This window comes from Pseudopipra pipra, chromosome 9 (assembly GCF_036250125.1).
Source record: "Pseudopipra pipra isolate bDixPip1 chromosome 9, bDixPip1.hap1, whole genome shotgun sequence".
NCBI lineage: Eukaryota > Metazoa > Chordata > Aves > Passeriformes > Pipridae > Pseudopipra > Pseudopipra pipra.
The window spans coordinates 31,553,644-31,570,812 of record NC_087557.1 but is presented as its reverse complement, the minus strand read 5'-3'; the positions used below and the strand labels follow the sequence as shown (position 1 = coordinate 31,570,812).

Genomic DNA, 17,169 nt, shown 5'->3' with positions numbered 1-17,169 from the left:
AGGGCCTGATGACTTAATAATAAAACTCCTCCTTGTAGCAGTCAGGAATCATGAGTTAATATTACTTTTTTTTAAAATTTAGGTTCAGATCTTCCAGTAGCTAGTTGCCTGCTCTTGTATCTTAAATAAGACACAATTCTGAAATAGAGAATGTGGGATTCAAATCTGAACTGAGAAACAGTGGCTGCAGTTTTAATAGTCAATTTAATACTTCAGCACAAAAATCTTTGTTAAGTCCTATCTTTAAGAAAATAAATTGGATAATGGGTGGTATGATTCAAGACATTTCTAAGTTAGTCCTTTTGAGAGCTGCATAATTTTCTCATCATATAACCCATTTCCCATGAGTGTTTCAATTCCAGTAATAAATACAGCCTTGACAGCTTTTTAGCTGAGATAAATTCCTAGAATGTTATTGTTCTGCTTAATGTAATACATCTGGTTTGCAAAGAGGCAAACAGAAGAGCTAGAAAAAAGTTACTATGGAGAGGTTTCTGATTTCTTTTTCAGAGAATTGTTAATCTTGGCACATGCATGAGCTTGGACTTCGGGAAAAGCAGAATATGCAGTAGTGTAAGTTGAACCAGGATCATCATTATGCTCATTCAAGAGAAAGCTTCCCTCTTCCTCTAACTACAGAAGACAGTTAATGTCCATTTGGCTTTCCTAGTAAGTAAAGGAACAAAAGCAGCTAGATATGAAATAAGCTGAGATTATATTTCATAATAATATAGTAGTAATACATTGGTAGTTTATAGATAGGCATGCTTATAATGACAAAAATAACTTCAGTAAATAGCTAAATAAAGGATTACTGTTGCTGTTTTTCTACAGAACTTGTATTTTAATAATTTTCCAAAAATGTAATGTGCATGCCTGCAAATAAGAACAGGAGGTTATGGATTATAGGTTTATTTGCTTAGTAGCTATTTTGTTAATCAAAGAACATCAGCATACCACTGTGATGTTACACAATTCACTAATTTGCACTTTAAATATAACAGCTTAGTTTTAGACACATTACTAGCTTAAACTGTATGTGTAAGCAGCTGACTAATCTTATAGTAAGAGAAAGATTTAAAACAAAGTGAGCTGCAGTACCTCAGTACCTAGTATACAAATTCCACAACATTTATACAGCTGATGTCTTTTTACAAGATAACTTCAAGAACATATAAACGAATTCTCATTTTCTATATATATTAAAGAGCTTTTGTGGACTTGACAGATGTTAAAGTCATGTCATCTTCTTAAATTCCTGATTTTCTGTACTGGAGAATTAAAGCAGAATGAATCTTCTTCTGTGTCAGTTCCGCTCTCAGTGCTCGTAAATCAGATGCTGCCTGCTTTCTCAGCTGCAAAAGAATCAGTAATTTAAGGAATGGCAATTTAAGGAAGTTTTATTGAGTCGACATGCATATAGGTTTATATAACTAAGACTGAGTTTTATACAGGATGGCTGAATACAGGATACATCATTCATCTTTAAAATTGTACATGTCCAATTAGATAGCTTAGTTCTAGCACTGCTTTCTTCTGTACTTTGCCTTGCTGTTTTGGAGACAACTGCAAAATTAATTGTTCTTTTCACTCCTTGTTATTCAATGTCATCCACCCTAGAGTTTTTAGTAAACAGGAGGTATGGTCAGTGTCTGTGATGAAGAAGACTTCTATTTCAAGCTTTTAGAGCTGAAAAGCTATCCAGTGTACAGACCAATACTATCATCTTCCTTGCAAAAAGAGCCGTAGGCATCACGGGTATAGAAAAATGCACATGAAGAGGACTTCCATCTGCTTGGACAGCCATTATCTTTTTTTTTTTTTTAGGTTTTTGGTTTGTTTTTTTTCCTTTATACCATTTTTTTTTTGCCTTAGCCATGGTCTATTTATTACTGGTCAGTGCCTTACCACACCAAGTGTATTTTTTCAATTACCTTTTGAATGAAATGGGATTTTTATGAAAAAGATTGTAAACCTTAGCTTACATAGTATCTTGAAAATCTAAGTTGTTTGAATGCCATACATTCAAAATCATCTAATAACCTGGTGTTCTGGAGTAATTTGACTCAAGTGATAAAGTTGCAACAACTAACATGATAAAACTAACAACATAAACCAAGAAATGTTTAGCAAATATTTACATCATCTAATAATTAGAAGATCTCATTTTTTTTACACACTGTCACATTTTGACTGGTTTAGTGAAAAGGCAGAGTACCTTAATTTCTGTTATGAGTTTCATTTTTGTATCATCTAGCTTCCTCTGCAGGTGATCGAGTTCATGCTGCACTGTAGTAATCCGGATGATTGTGTAATTCTGTGTGAAACAACAACAACAAAACCTGAAGTGCAGCATTACCACACCTCTTCATTCACTGGGTGCTACTTCACCACTCAGAAACAATCCTCTAAACTCCTTCCAGCTCCCCTGCTTTCCTGCCTGACTGATGCCTGCCTGGCCAGCACGTAGCTCAGGTGGAGGGGTGGAGAGCATACCTGTGCTTAGCCTAACAGCTCATTAAATCCTGGCTGTCTTCTCTGGGGGCTGGCCAGTACGTACCTGCTGGATGCATGTTAAGTTGTACATATGCTTCATGTAAGGCCTCTTTGTGTATAGCCAGGGAGACCTAAAAAAACCCTCTGATATACCCCCTAAAAGGAGCAATAACATATCTGACCATAGCTAAATAATGTAATGTCAACCTTATTCATATTTTTATTTTGTAGATATTTATTTCAAGATAGGTCAAATAATACACCATAGTATAATATACACTCTTAGACTGTACATACACGAGAAAGGGACATTTATTTTTCCTAGGCTAGCTTCAGATTTGACAACAGGGTTCCATTAATGCATTGAGAAAATTAGCAGATACCACTACTGGGAAGGATGTTTTCCCTTTTTCTTTTATCTTTTCTTTTTTTAATCCCTCTCTGACCTTCCTAAGAAACTTGCAGTTGCACAAGTTCAGGTACAACCACTTCAAAAGCCTCAGGCACGTTTTGTCTTCCAATTTCATTACCTCTGTATATGAATTTGGGGATGATGGGAACAATATAGAACTGAACAGTTTATTAATCATTACTATATATCATGCCTATCATTAATCATACTGAACAGAAGGAGATTTGTTACAAGAAGGTACAAACATGAAGCAGAAAGAATCAAATGCTCAGACTCAAACATTTCTGCAGTCTTTTTGAGACAAATGATCTCAAGGAATTTTATACCTCAGAGCATTGAGGGGTATTTGGCTGCTGAAGCTAGTTTACAAGTCATTGGTTGGTGATTTGTTTCTTTAAATTATAGAAAAAAAACCAACAACAGGCTGTATAAAAAGAGCTAATAAATAATACAAGCAAATACCTTGGCGTTTGTTGTATTGTTTGGTCGGTTTTGGCTATCTCTGGCTTCCAATTGCAAGAGCAATTTCTGGTGGTAAACCTCGAAATCTTGTCGTAATTTGTTTACAGTGTCCTCCAGTGAAACTGTAGCTTTCTTAGTTTCAAAGTACTTCTTTTTCCATTCCTCACGAACTGCACAGTGAAACAGTAATACTGTTTGTTCTTGTTCACCTATCATAAGGTCTGCTGAAGACAGTCCTGACCAGCTCATCTCACAGGATTCAGCTGGCCAATGCACACACTGAAACATGGCAGTAGGTTTCTTTTTAAAAAGCATTTAGAGAAAAATATTCATTAAAATTACATTCGCTGTAAATGCAACTGAGTTTTCACACAGGCACCTGCAACAAAAGGTTCTATCTGTCCACCAAGATAAAACACAAGGCCCAAACCCAAAGTTTCCTTCAGGCTGGCTGTTCAGGTTTCAGCTGCACAGAAGTGCTCCAGGCTTGTGAAGCTGGTATGCCCAGCACAGTCTGAAGTCCACAGCTTTACTGTAACAGAAAATGTAGCACTGTAGATTTATGCCAAATTTGATCTCTTTATGACCAGAATTTGAACAACTGAAACTTACCCAAAAGAACTCAGCTCTTGGGGACTGTACGTATGTAACTGAGAGTGACTGTCGGGATGGCAATCTTAGGAGGATATTAAATACAGACTAGATCACTGTTCCTGCAGAATATGCTCTTTCCTTAATACCTTGTGAAGAAACATGCTTGCAACATGCACTTACTTATGAAAGTCTACAGGTCAGATAAAAATAATGTAGAGAGACGCTTCTTAAAAAACCTGCAGAAGCTGTTTGAATCCTTGTGAAATAACCTTTATTTTTACCTAACTGAAAAACATAATGTAAGACAATGCAGGAGCCATTTAGGGCTTATCTCAGCAAGGTAAATTAGTTTGCCTTGCACCTCCATGCTACTACAGTCACTGCTTCAAGTAACCAAGTCTGGGTTTTTTAAAGTACAACTTCACCACGCTGTGGTGAATAACTGAAAGAATTGGCTTCTTGTCTCCTTAACTCCTGTAAGAGTTGAGATGCCTAGTGATTTAGCTGCATTGAAGGACAAAGTGAAAGCTCTCAAAACTTCATAATGATTAAATCTCATCTCTCTATAACTGGAATGTGACCTAGGGAGGATACTTTTAAGTATAAACTTAGAAATAATTTTACAAAGAAAATTCCTGTAAAATTTGAATGAGATTTGACCTTGTTAAAAACCAAGGTTTATCAAACTTGTCACAACAGACTTGCAACTTCCATGTCATTAGAGATATGCAAAAATTATGCTGCAATTTACTCAAAGCCTCATCAACACAGTAAGCACCAGCTAAAGGCAGGATTAGAATACATCAGCTACCCTGAGCCTCAAAGAGTGAGGCAACCTGTAGTAGCTCTCTGGGTACTGCACATACATGAGACACAACTTCAATAGTTTATAAAAGCCAGGATAATTTTAAATTTATAAGACTGCCAAAAAAAAAAGTGGAAGGAAACATTGCAACCTTGAATTTTTCCACCATCCTGTTATACAAATGAGTCTTCTTGGAGCTATTAGTCAGCAAACTGCTCTCTCTGTAATTAAGCTCACTGAAAAGGAGACAAACATTTTCACATTGGTTTCAGTATAATTTCTCAATCATTCCAAATTCCAAAATAAATTAAAAGTATACCATGGTATCTCCTCAGCTTATTTTGTTCCAGTAGTCCTTTAGCTTTTTTGATCAGTTCTTCTCTAGTTTTTTCCATATGCCTTCTGTCTTTCTTCATTTGTTGCAATTGTTCTGCCATCTTGTTTTCTAAAGATATTAGAATTATACGTAGCAAGTGTCTGAATACTCTAAGTAGGAAGGATCAATCAAGATTTTTGTAATGCTAATCACAAATCATGCCAAAAGCTCTGTCAGAGCAAGCAGTAGAAATTATTTTATTTTAATAAATTAATCTCTAACTTTTCAAAATGGCTGGCACTTCAGAAAAAGGCAGAAATCCAGCATGCATCCAGGCATTCATATACACACGAACAAGCAAACATCCTTTTATATGTTTAGACAATGTATCACTAACATTATATCATCAAGATACAGATACACTCCATACATTGAATACTCTTGCCACATGAAGCCAAAAAAGCCTCCAAAAGACTATATCCTGCTCAAAATACATTGCAACATAAAGCGTAGTGAAATCTTGCCTTAAACTCCATCTGGTCCTAAGCAGGAAAGCATCTCAGGCTTTAACTAGTCCGCAACAATAGGTCAAATTCTCACTGTCTTCTCACTATCCTCTTCCTCCTCCACAGCAGAGGATCCTCAGCAATACTACTAAGATGTTTTCTTTGCTCCATTCTCACTTGAGCCTTTCATCCCATCTCTCTCCTTTTCTCCTTCCCTCCACAACTCCACAAGCTGGGTTTTCTAGCACTGGGAAACTGCCATGCTCTAGGACAGCCCATGCAATCATAAATGCCTGGAATTTTCCAACCATAAATTAAAATGTATAATAATACTGTGAATGAATGTATGTACAAATTCTTTTGTAAAGTAGGTACTTGTGTCTTCATTGACTCTTCAGTCTTGATTAAATGTTCACTTCCCTGCAATTTCTTGGAATCATACTCACTTGCTGCCTGAAGTACAGGAACTTGAGCTGGATTTACAGAAAGTAAAGGTGGACTAGGAGGTGAAATGTATTCTTTTGGACAAGTAAGATGATTTTGCTTGCTTTCATCTGCCTATAGAGTCAAAAGACACAACTATAAGTACATAACCATAATCCTGAATAGTTACTTTAGACATATGTCCTGAAAGTGGCCAGAGTGAATGGAAGGGCTCAATTTGAATTCTGCACGTAAGCTTTTTTATTCTGTTACCAGTACACAAGATTACTAAATTAAAAACAGCTGGACCTCTGCAAATAAAATAAGAACACTGAACACTTACATAGATTGTTGCTAATTGTTCTTGTCCAGGTCCAGAACCCCACAAGTTACTGATACTCCCATGCAAGACCAGGAATTAGGGGCCTTAAAACTGCCAATTTCTAAACTAAAATTTGTAATGGCAGATTTTCAATTTCATCATTATTTTTGTACGACTCCACTACCATCACTTGTGCACGAGAGCTACAGGCTACAGCTAATAGTGATGGCTATTATGTTGTGCACTTGCAGGTGGGTGCTGAGTCTTCCTAAATATGTTGTTATTCTGATACTATGACTAATTCATACCTATGTTTTAAATGAATTTATAGTTTTTTATCAGAAGTTTTGCTTGGCGTGAGGGAAAACAAATTTATTCCATATGAAATTATAAAAACATCATCAATATAGCCAGTAAAATATCACTGTCAAGAAATTGTAAAAAAAAGATAAATCATAATATTAATAAGACTGAGATAGTTATTGTATAGGTTCCTGTTAAATTATAACCAGAGTTATAACTTCTGATGATTTAATTGTTTGGAAATATAGTTGATATTCACTAACAAATCTGCTAAGTAGCAGTACATGAATTAACTTTTCTCAATTATTTTCAAATCTACATTTGAGTATTTCATATTTATAAGGAGTTACCTGTCTTATAAAATTAGTCTGTTTCTAGGTGGAGGACTATATTTATTGCTCAAGATTACTAGGAATATGTTACCTTGAAAAACCTACCTGATTATCCAGTTTTTCACCAAGATCACCTATAGTCTTCCTAGTATTGTACTGCTGCAAGCTGAAGATAAAATCAAAGAAGCAAGTGAAAATTCACGGAATGAAATGGGTTTTTTTCTCATTTTCTTTCATTTATTTGTAGCCTGTAAAAGAAGTTTGTAGCTGTGAATTATTATTATCCATTATTTTAGAAGATTCGTTATTTACTAACCTTTGTTTTTTGTGCACATATTCTGTACTTTGTCTTTCCATTATTTTAAGAATTTCAGCATCCTGTGTTCTGTCTCTTCTTAATTTTGTCTCTTTCTGGTGCTCATTATTTTCCATGTTTGTTAATGCTGTGACAGGATAGTGATGACAAAAATATGTAGATTAACTCACCAAAATCAAGCTCTTTTGACTATCAATGCCTAGACTTTCCAACCTGTACTGGAAATTCAATGAATCAACACAGCTAATAATCTTATCTCTAGGATTTTGAAATGTTCCATGAATAACAGAAGAAAGAAATAAAGATTAAAACCCAGGTATTTTTGTTTTAAGAATTTATATCTGACTAATTCTGGTAACTAGTATAAGAAACATCATCACAGATAAAGAAACTACTTCATTATTTCACCTTTCCTAAATTAATTCTTAATCCTACACTTTCTGCCTTTCAGACACTGAAGATCCCTTACAAACCAGAACTAAAGAAAGGGAGAGCAAAATGTTTTGAGTTTAAATGTTAATGAATTAATGTTATCTGCTTTAAAATATATTCAATAAATATTTCAAAAGAAAACTGCTGACAGTTCTACATCCTTCATAATTATAAATAAAGTTATGGAAAACTAATCAGTTATACATTTAAACATATATATTTGTATATTAAGTGATCTCATACTTAATATCAGTTAACAAGATGATGGAGGGACAAAGCTATTTTTGCCAAGTTATGATTGGAAACTGGAATTACTGAAAAGTCATTCATGAAAGCCTTTTCCAATACACTCCCTCAATGAATATAATATACAATTTGTTGCTTTCTTAGTTAAAAGTGTTAGATATCCACAAAATCATTCTAACTGAAATCTGTGAGGTGCCAATGCCTATGAAAAACTGAATATTGCTTCATTTAATAATTACTCTATTGCAAATTTTTAATGAGTAAAGGTCACCTTTTTTTACATTAACTGTAGAATTCTACTCAAATATTAAGACTTGTCTCTCAAAAGTATTTCCTCAAAAACAACTGTTGTTATAATTTTTATGTTAATATAGACACAGTCATTCAAATCTAATTTAAACGTATCAGTCATTTCTTTCTTGGTAATAACTAAAAATTTAGGAATATTAAGAACATTATATAACCATTCAGGGACTTAATAACCCTCAGTATCCATAAGACACCCCATTTTAAATGAAGCAATGGTTAGTAGATATCGTCCAAACAGCATCTTCTATTTTGGCACAGAACTGCGATCTGGTCAACGTGTGCTTTAAACCCCCCCATACTTCTGGCCTATTTTCCCTGGAGTCCCCTCAAAGCGTTCTCTCCCCTGTCAGTTCTAGGAATGCCACTGTTCAAGAGCACAGAAACATATAAAAAATATTACATGTAAGGGAGGGGAGGAAACATTTCCTCTTCAGCAGTAATGTAGTCATGGATGACAAGGAAAGTTAAAGTGAATAAATGTTCTTCCTGATAAAGTGATAGCAAGATTTTTTCACTTAAACTTACTGTTGAATTATGGGATCATTACCCCCCAATCTTTATAGTAGCTGATTAGTAATTTTTCTTGTCAAAATAAGATTAGACAAATATATCAACTATAGTAAAGTTTTTTCATTTTCATGGCTAGGCTTCGCGAACGAAGATTTGGGAAGGCCCTACCCACGCTTGTTGCAAGACAGTAAAGTAATATTCTATATCAGTACACAATGATAAAGAAGGACTTATACAAGCTAAAACTACATCTCTTTGAAAGGTATTATCATTATTTTTAAAAATAGAATATTGTTCTGATAGTGATATTCCAACTTGTGCTTTAATTACAGATTTCTTAAAACTTAGCTTCACTCTGCTAACCTTTTAGAACACTTGCTTTAGCAAAAAGACAAAAATGAACATTTGTACCTTTTTGATATTTAATGTGATTTCGGGGTGTTTGGTTATCCTGGCCTTGTTCATCACTGTGGTTTATGTGAAGAGTAAAAGCAGTTCCTTTGGCTTTGTCATTCCACTTAGGAGTGTTACGGTCTTTTTGATCTTGGCTGAGATGATTCTGCTCAGAGCTCTGTAATATCATGTCACACTTTCCAGATTCCCAACCTGCAGGATTTGAATGACTTGGTGTGAAGAGAGATCCATCGGATCCATTTTGATCTGCATAATTGATATTATAAAACAGAGATATTATTTTATTGTTAGTTTTGGCCATATGTTTATTTTTCTTCTCCTTCATCATCCCCCTTCACTAAACCGGTTAATCTTACCTTTTTCTCTAAACTGTATCTGTTCTTCTTGAATCCTGTTGTTATGGTCTTGCTTATGGTTTGTGTGCAAAACTGGAACAGGTTCTTTCTCACCCCGTTCCACAGGACTGTGCACTTCCAGATTTTCTAGTTGATGCTTACTTTGTATGTTTTCTAAAAATGGTTTGCTTTTTTCAGGTTTTTGCTGTGGAAGACTGGGTAATCTTGATCCATGAACAAACCTTTTAGCTTCTGCACTGAAGTGATGTCTTGGTTGAGTTGATAATGGATAAACATCTTCAAAGTATTCCACTCCAGGTAATAAATATAATTCAGGATAAAGTGCCTAAAATACACAGTTTATTCATCAGACAGGACAAAAGAGAAAATGCACAACGTGAAATATTTCTGAAAATTGTACCTTAAAAGCCATTCAATACATACATAAGGAGGAGCAAATGACTTCAGTTCCAGCTCTGTTTCTTGCTTTGCTTTCACCTTGCAAGATAAAGAATAAAAGCATAACAAATACAATACTTTTTTATCAATAATGTTGTATATCACTTAATTCACTTATTCTATTACAATTTTTACATACTGCATTTTTTTCATAACAAGCATTATCATCTGTACTGGCCTCATGGGAAAAAAGTAGCTTTGACTGCTTTTGTATTTTCTGACATAGTTCTGAGACTTCATTTTGTCTATTTTTCAAAATCTAAATCAGACCCACAAGAGTACATGAATGTACTGAATATTTTTTTATCCTTTCTCTTATGGTTCAAAGGACCTGATCCAACAGTCAGAAGAACAGAAAGTTTTCAACTTTCTATATCAAAAGTTGCTTCAAGCTGAATCTGGACAGAAATGCTGATTCTCACATAATTTTCTCTATTCACTTAATACAATATTGCAAAATATTTAACGTATATGGAAAAAATCTATTATTATTCTATGTCTTCTTGTATTTATTGTTTGTCTTCATATTCTTTGTGTGAGATAAACTTTCACATTTCAAGAGTTGTCCTGTCTAAAATACTCTATGTATATTTGAAAGATGTGCTCCAGGAAAGGAAAAGAGAAGAAATCTGAGCTTCCATTTAAATAATGATATTGAACTAAACAGGGGGCCAAGTTCTATTCTCAGTAATTGCCAGGCAATGCCATGGATTCACTGTTAGACACACAGGCTACACGCAGAAAAGAAAGAGCAAATTAACGTGACTTTGGTTTATGTTTATTTTTTCATTTAAAAACCCTTCCTTGCAAGTAGGGCACAGCTCTTAGTTCTGCTTGCACTGTTAGTGTTGTAAAACAGAAGACTGAGGGGGTAGAACACTCAGCAAATATTTGATCATGGATATGTAATTCATGAAGGTTACCATGACCCTAAACAACAAATAAACCAGTTGGTTCATTGCTTTCCACTTTGTTATAAAGTAAAACATCAAGAAACAGTAAATACCCCAAAGTAAAACTATATCTTTGTCTCTAAAAATGTTCACATGCATCTACCATTATCTTTAATTCTCTATTAACATAAAATATTTTATTCATTTGCTGATACTCTAAAGGAGGATAGAAATTTTTTTCCATTTATCTCTGAACTATGTGGGGAAGAAAATATACCATCATACTTATTATCACCCAGTTAAAAAGACCTGAATTCATTGAAAACAATGCACATTTTCTGATTTAGATTGTATCACAGTCTTTAAGTTTCTCTTCATGTTTTTCCACCTACTTTTTGCATAGTACTTAGTATTTATTCTAGTCTCCTGTGAGAGCAATTTTAGTGATAATTAAACTAGAAAGGAAATCAAGAATGGCACCAAATTTCCAGCCTGTAATTAATTTCCAAATCTGTGAGAAAGAGGTGAAATGAGATGTGAAAAAATTATTCTATACTTACATAAATGACTTAAGTCTTTGAGTATTACAAGAATAAACTTTCAGTTGGACTAATTTTCAAGTTTATTTAATCTTTAGCTATATTTTGTAAGGTATAAAGATATATATATAGAATCAATGTGAGGAACAGTTATGATTCAGAGATGTAGGGTTCTTATTACATACGGTATTACTGAACTAAACAGTGGAACACAAATGTACATCCAGAGAAGTTTTCATTCAGAGAGTGATCTCTTCAATGCTTTTGGACAGGTCACAGCAGGAACCATTAGAGGAACTCTGACTTATTCAGCTTCCATTGCAAATTCTTCAACTGTCATGTTCCCAACCATGTACAGGTAATAATGACCTTATGGGTTTGAGGTGTTTTTTAGCAACCAGATTTGTCATATTTAATCCACTGATTTATCAAAACTAGCATCTTTTCACTGGATGGCAACTAACTACACCTGTTGCTTTAAAGGATATTTTTAATATACCTGTCCAGCTGTGCCTTTGCACCTGGGGAATTAGATATGCTCTGACAAGACCTTATGCTGCAGCATGTTTAAAACCAAATGCTAACAGTGCTCCAAAAATTATCTCTACTTTATGTGATATTATCTACTCTGCAGGAATGAGATCTCTGATGTACATTATAAAACAGAAGAGCACTAAAGAAAAAAAAATATTAACTTACCACTGCTAGTTTTTTCCCAATGCATTTTAAAAATTTGAATTTATCTGCAACTGTAACTCCACCCAGGTATTCTCCGAGCTTCTCCCGCAGCACTCTTAATGTGATGTGAGGAGACACCCTAGAATGTTGTTATTCATTAATACATCTGTAAGATCAAATAATGATGGCTAGTTAGTAAGAGGGGGAAGATAATGCTCCATACGTGCTGGTTTGCATGGGCAGGATGACCAAAATTGGGACCTGTGTCCTAGAACTGAACCCAATTACACACAGGCCCGGGGGTCTTTGTGTGGCAGAGTCAGAACATCGTATCATGTTCAGGTACACTGTATTACAAGGGCTGCCATAACATTAACTACCAATATGCATAATTTATGAAACCCATACAATGGAAGAATACGGAAGTAGTTGAAATTTGAAAATGACTCCTTCAGAATGCTGTTGCTTATCTGCAGATGAATAACAGCAACGTTAGAAAAAACAGTCATGCACTTCCATATAAGTGACAAAGTTTCATGGGTCAGTCCAGCACTGTAAAACATACCCCCTCAAGCACCTAGGGCTAGAGGAGAGTTCATCACTGTCCACTTTAAGTAGCAGGCACAATCCTTTGCTTTTTCTTCTCCAACACAAGTTTACAGTCGGGTGTGTGCATGCAAATGTATTTTAAATAAAAACCAAACACTGCAGTGTGAACATTTCCACCATGGTTTGAGGATGAGAATGCTGACATAAATATGAATTGCATCTTTTAATGTATTACTTGAAACCATGTAAATATTAATAAGCTCAGTATAAACATCACTACAGAATAAAAAGCATCTCTGCACAAGAAAACCAAATGTGCAAGAGGCACACTAAAGCTCTGCAGCACAACATAAGCAATTCTAATTCCTCCCATGCTGCCATATAAGATAAACCAGGGAACAAATCCAGGCCTGAGACTGTTAATGACCCATGCTGATGAAGTGTCAGAATGATTTTGGCCCAGGCAGCTATCACTCTCCAAGCAATGCACAGACACAGCGTGGGGGACAGCACATGCCATTCTCAGTAAACATTATGCACAAGAACGTGTTGTGTCTTCCACTTAAACAGGTCTTCATTAACCTGTCAAGGTTTGTTTGCACTTTCAAGAAGGCCTACAGGCCTTCATTTCACACCCTAAGTATGTAGTAAAAATATTAAGTTTCATCTCATGAACACAACACTTCAGTGGGCTACAATGTTTCCTTTGCATTATTTCAAACACCCTGGATTTAGAGGAGCCTCAAGATCATAAAACTGCTTTGGAGCACAGGCATGCAGCAAAGGAGATCAAAGTCTGCAGAGTGGACACATCTAGGCCACACTACTTGGTCTCTGCACGTTTGGCTCCTGCTTATTTCTTTCCCAGCCATTTTTCCCACACTTGCTGCAGATAATAGTCTTAGCATCCTTTATTTCAAATGTATGAAGACATATGTGAAAGATGGATACATAATTCATCACACATCCTTCCACGATCTTACGTGAGAACACAGATGATCTGTAATTCAAATATCTCTCATGAGCTATAATTTCTTCAAGCTAGTGTCGCAGAGAAGATATGCCCCTTGAGTGGTCTTCCAAAACCAAATAAATGCAAGCTCTTTCAGAGGCAATTCTAAGACTGCACACCCTTCACTGATAAGGTCTGTCCAAACCAGCAAGGAAACCTAAACCTAAGGCATTTACGAACAGCAGTGAAAACATCTAAGTAAGTAAAATGCATCGTGGGAGAAAATTATCTAGGTATACAGAGCCTGAGAAATAGGGCAGAAATTTATCTAAACATTATTTGCCAGTCCAGCTGCGAGGAACGTACACTAATACATTTGTTAGTTGCTGCCACTGGCTAGCAGAAAACAGTCACATCAGAGTCATTTTCTTCAGGGTGTTCCTTTAAAAGTAATGCAAAGTAGAGATCATTGCAGCCATCTCATCTAGAAATAAGAAAAGTATGGCTTCTGTGGTGAGGAATGAGGAAAAGATCACAGAGGCTGAGAAATCACGTTCATGGGAATGAGAACTCAGGACCACAGAGAATTACACAGTTAATATTTTCCTCTAATTTCGTGGTTAATGGAAGTGGCCTGTACTTTGACCTAGGAATCCTTTGTTAAGATGACTCAGACAGTATTAGGATTGTCAAGCTGACTGAACAACAGAGCTGTCAACAATGCCCAAGCCACATGAGTTCCCTCTCCTAGATTATAATGAGAAGTGTTTTTTAGCAATTATTTAAGACACATTAGCAAGCAACAATACCCAGGCTGATATAAATCCACTGAAATCAGTGAGGATCCTAATTTAATTTGATGCCTCAGTGACATAAATTTACATTAGAAAACACAGGGCAGTGACCGATGTCCATCACAATAAATGATTTGAAGTTACCACTCCAGATGTGTATTTTGTTCCTCTGCTGCAGACTAGAACAGCACTTATTTTCTCTGGTTTTGAGGAGCCTTTCAACAAAAGCAGCTGCAAGAATTAATACGTTCTGCACTACATGCTCATACCTGACCACTGTCAATCTTTTCAGCTACAAAGAACATTCTCTTAAATGGATAGTACAAGCCTCAATTTAAATTAATTAAAACCTACATTCCCTGCACTTTAAGCTAAATTGATAGGTTTTGCACAGAAACAGACAAAGTGCATGTAAAAGCTTTGTTTTAATATATATTTACATTATTTGATTTTTCTATAACTTCTTACCACACTACACATACACAGATTTTGTGAGTAAAGTGTTTAGGAGTATAAATAAAACTTTCAAAATTATGAAATATTAAAAGTGCAACTCTCTGTGCCAGGTTTGAGCTTATGACTGGGAACCAGGGTATTCTTTCACTAAGTCCTTTAAACAGAGAGCACACATAGTGTTGTGTGCAACCTTTCAGAAATATTTCTGAAGAAGAAAGAATATATGCTGGTGGTTCATGGGCTGTAACGCTTGCCCTTGAGAAACATGGCTTCAGCCCTTTCGTTGGACTGAGAGAGCTCAGATCACAAAATTCCTGTTCCTGGAAGCTGACAGGCTATCCTGTCTTCATCAGGCCACTATCTTAAAGCTTGCCCCTTGCCAAAGAGTTCAAGATTTTGACAATCAGGCTCAAGGAGACAGAAAAAATATACGACTATGATTTTACAACAGAAATTATTCTGCAGAAATATTATCACTGCTCTGGAAGTGCGTTTCAATGGTCTACATCAAAGACTGCAAGAGAGCTAAGCCTGATACAGTACAAATAAACATAATGCACCACTTACCCTCCAGAAATTTAATTTGAGAACAAGTTTCTGCTTACAGATGTAATTGTGCTCTGTAGAGCAACAGCTGGGCTAAATGACTGAAGGGCGGCGTGAAGGACCTACCACGTACATGAAAACTAAGACCACACTCACCTTATAAATCCAGCTGAGACAAATTTGCTAGTAAGAGCTACAGGAACTGTATTCAGCTTGAAGTTCCACACTTCTGCTGGGACATAAAAAACGTGGAGCTCCACCAACTAAAAAAAGCACAGATGATCACAACTGTAGATGTATTATAATCCTCTTCCTATACACTGTGTTCTGTTTAGGTGGACTTCCAATTTCTGTAGGCAGGAATGGTTCCTTTGATATTAGCACACAGACTAGAAGAGTGGAGCTCTATCTCACAATAATGACAGCCATGAACAGAGCAATTTGTGACTGAATGCCAGCTGACAACATCAAAATAAGTCACATTAGAACAAGCTCCACAATGAAAGTGAAAGAATAGAGAACTTGTGCTACTGCTGTGTATCACTGTGACAGCAATGCACAGATCTTACCAAAACCAGTTGATACGCTGGAGAGTGTCATGATTACAAGAATCTCTCAGCTGAAAGCCTACCTTTGTTTATCTCATAAAAAATGCAAAGCTCTGAAAGCTTGATCCAAACAGCACCATAACTTGACATTGTCAGAAAGAAAAAAAATTTCAAAATATTTCTGACAGTTGTTAATAATATTAGCTACCTTGGAAGCACAGAAATGCTCCTGCAAAAAGAATAATTAAGCTGGTTCTGATCAAGGTTCACTGAGAGTGTGTTCAGACCTGTGGTAGTTGTGGCACTGTTAATATCTAGTGATAATTTTAGTGAAAATCAGACAAAGTATCGACAAAGATGACATGCTTCCCTGTAACTACAAGCCACACAAATAAGCTATATTAAACATTTCTGCAATCGTTAACTAATATGAACTAGAAAACTGTGCTTTATATATATACTATGTTAAAAGCACATTTTTTTCCTCTCAGGCCTTCTACAACCTTATTTTAATATTTCTTTATTTTTATTTGTGAAATCTAAAAAATATTTATGCAAAAGTACAAAAACTCTCACCTGTGATGTTTGAGGTCTCATTTGACTGAACAACACGTTGGTACCTTTCTTTATTGGACCACGGCAAATGCCAGATGGGCTTTCTAATTTTCTTTTTGATCAAAACATTCTTTAAGGATGAGTTTCATGATAATCTGTTATTAGAGAAGTTACTCTATTAATATCCTTTCTTCTCAGTTACTGTTCTTCATTCTGTTTATGAAAATGGAAAAGTTGTCTCTGTGCTGAGGCAGAAAGCTTTCAGCTAAGTGCAAACAGACTCAACCACACCTTCTACACAAGTGAGTATTACCTAAGTAACTGAGGGAATTGCTAAATCACAGCCCTGCAGCTTTGAGAAATCTGCTCTAGAGCATTTCCTCTTAACATTTTCTCCCCTTTCATAAAAACCATGCCTGGTTTACTTTCTGCAGTGAACTACGAGCAGTAAACTAATCCTCCAGGCTGTAGCCAAGACCCAAACTGCTGGCAAGAGCAAAGTTAGGAACTTCATTTATCGCATCTCAAAATAATCTCCAAACTTGGAACTTACTTGATACTACCACCAAGGTTTGCCACCTTGGTCTTAACGGTGCTTCCTCTTTCAGTCCCCGTAAGGGACGAACGGGGCGGGCGGCTCTCCGCGCCTGCCCCCGGGCACACAGGG

The 17,169-nt window shown here is 35.8% G+C and overlaps 1 protein-coding gene across 2 annotated transcripts; it reads right to left on the bottom strand.

The window, feature by feature from the left end:
* Positions 1 to 696: 696 nt before the first annotated feature.
* On the bottom strand, positions 697 to 17,165 carry SPATA1 (spermatogenesis associated 1). 2 transcript variants are annotated; one of them, XM_064663914.1, is made up of 14 exons: positions 17,056 to 17,165; positions 16,524 to 16,715; positions 15,556 to 15,662; positions 12,124 to 12,241; positions 9,978 to 10,031; positions 9,555 to 9,879; positions 9,196 to 9,444; positions 7,288 to 7,414; positions 7,077 to 7,137; positions 6,038 to 6,149; positions 5,089 to 5,214; positions 3,371 to 3,540; positions 2,219 to 2,317; positions 697 to 1,355 (listed from the first exon to the last, which is right to left on the bottom strand). In XM_064663914.1, exons 2-14 carry the CDS (start codon positions 16,542 to 16,544, stop codon positions 1,251 to 1,253), a joined length of 1,674 nt encoding a protein of 557 aa, XP_064519984.1. In that variant the 5' UTR covers positions 16,545 to 16,715; positions 17,056 to 17,165; the 3' UTR covers positions 697 to 1,250. The 2 variants fall into 2 exon arrangements, with proteins under 2 accessions (XP_064519984.1, XP_064519985.1); XM_064663915.1 differs by having other exon boundaries at positions 16,524 to 16,657; positions 17,056 to 17,142.
* Positions 17,166 to 17,169: the final 4 nt, after the last annotated feature.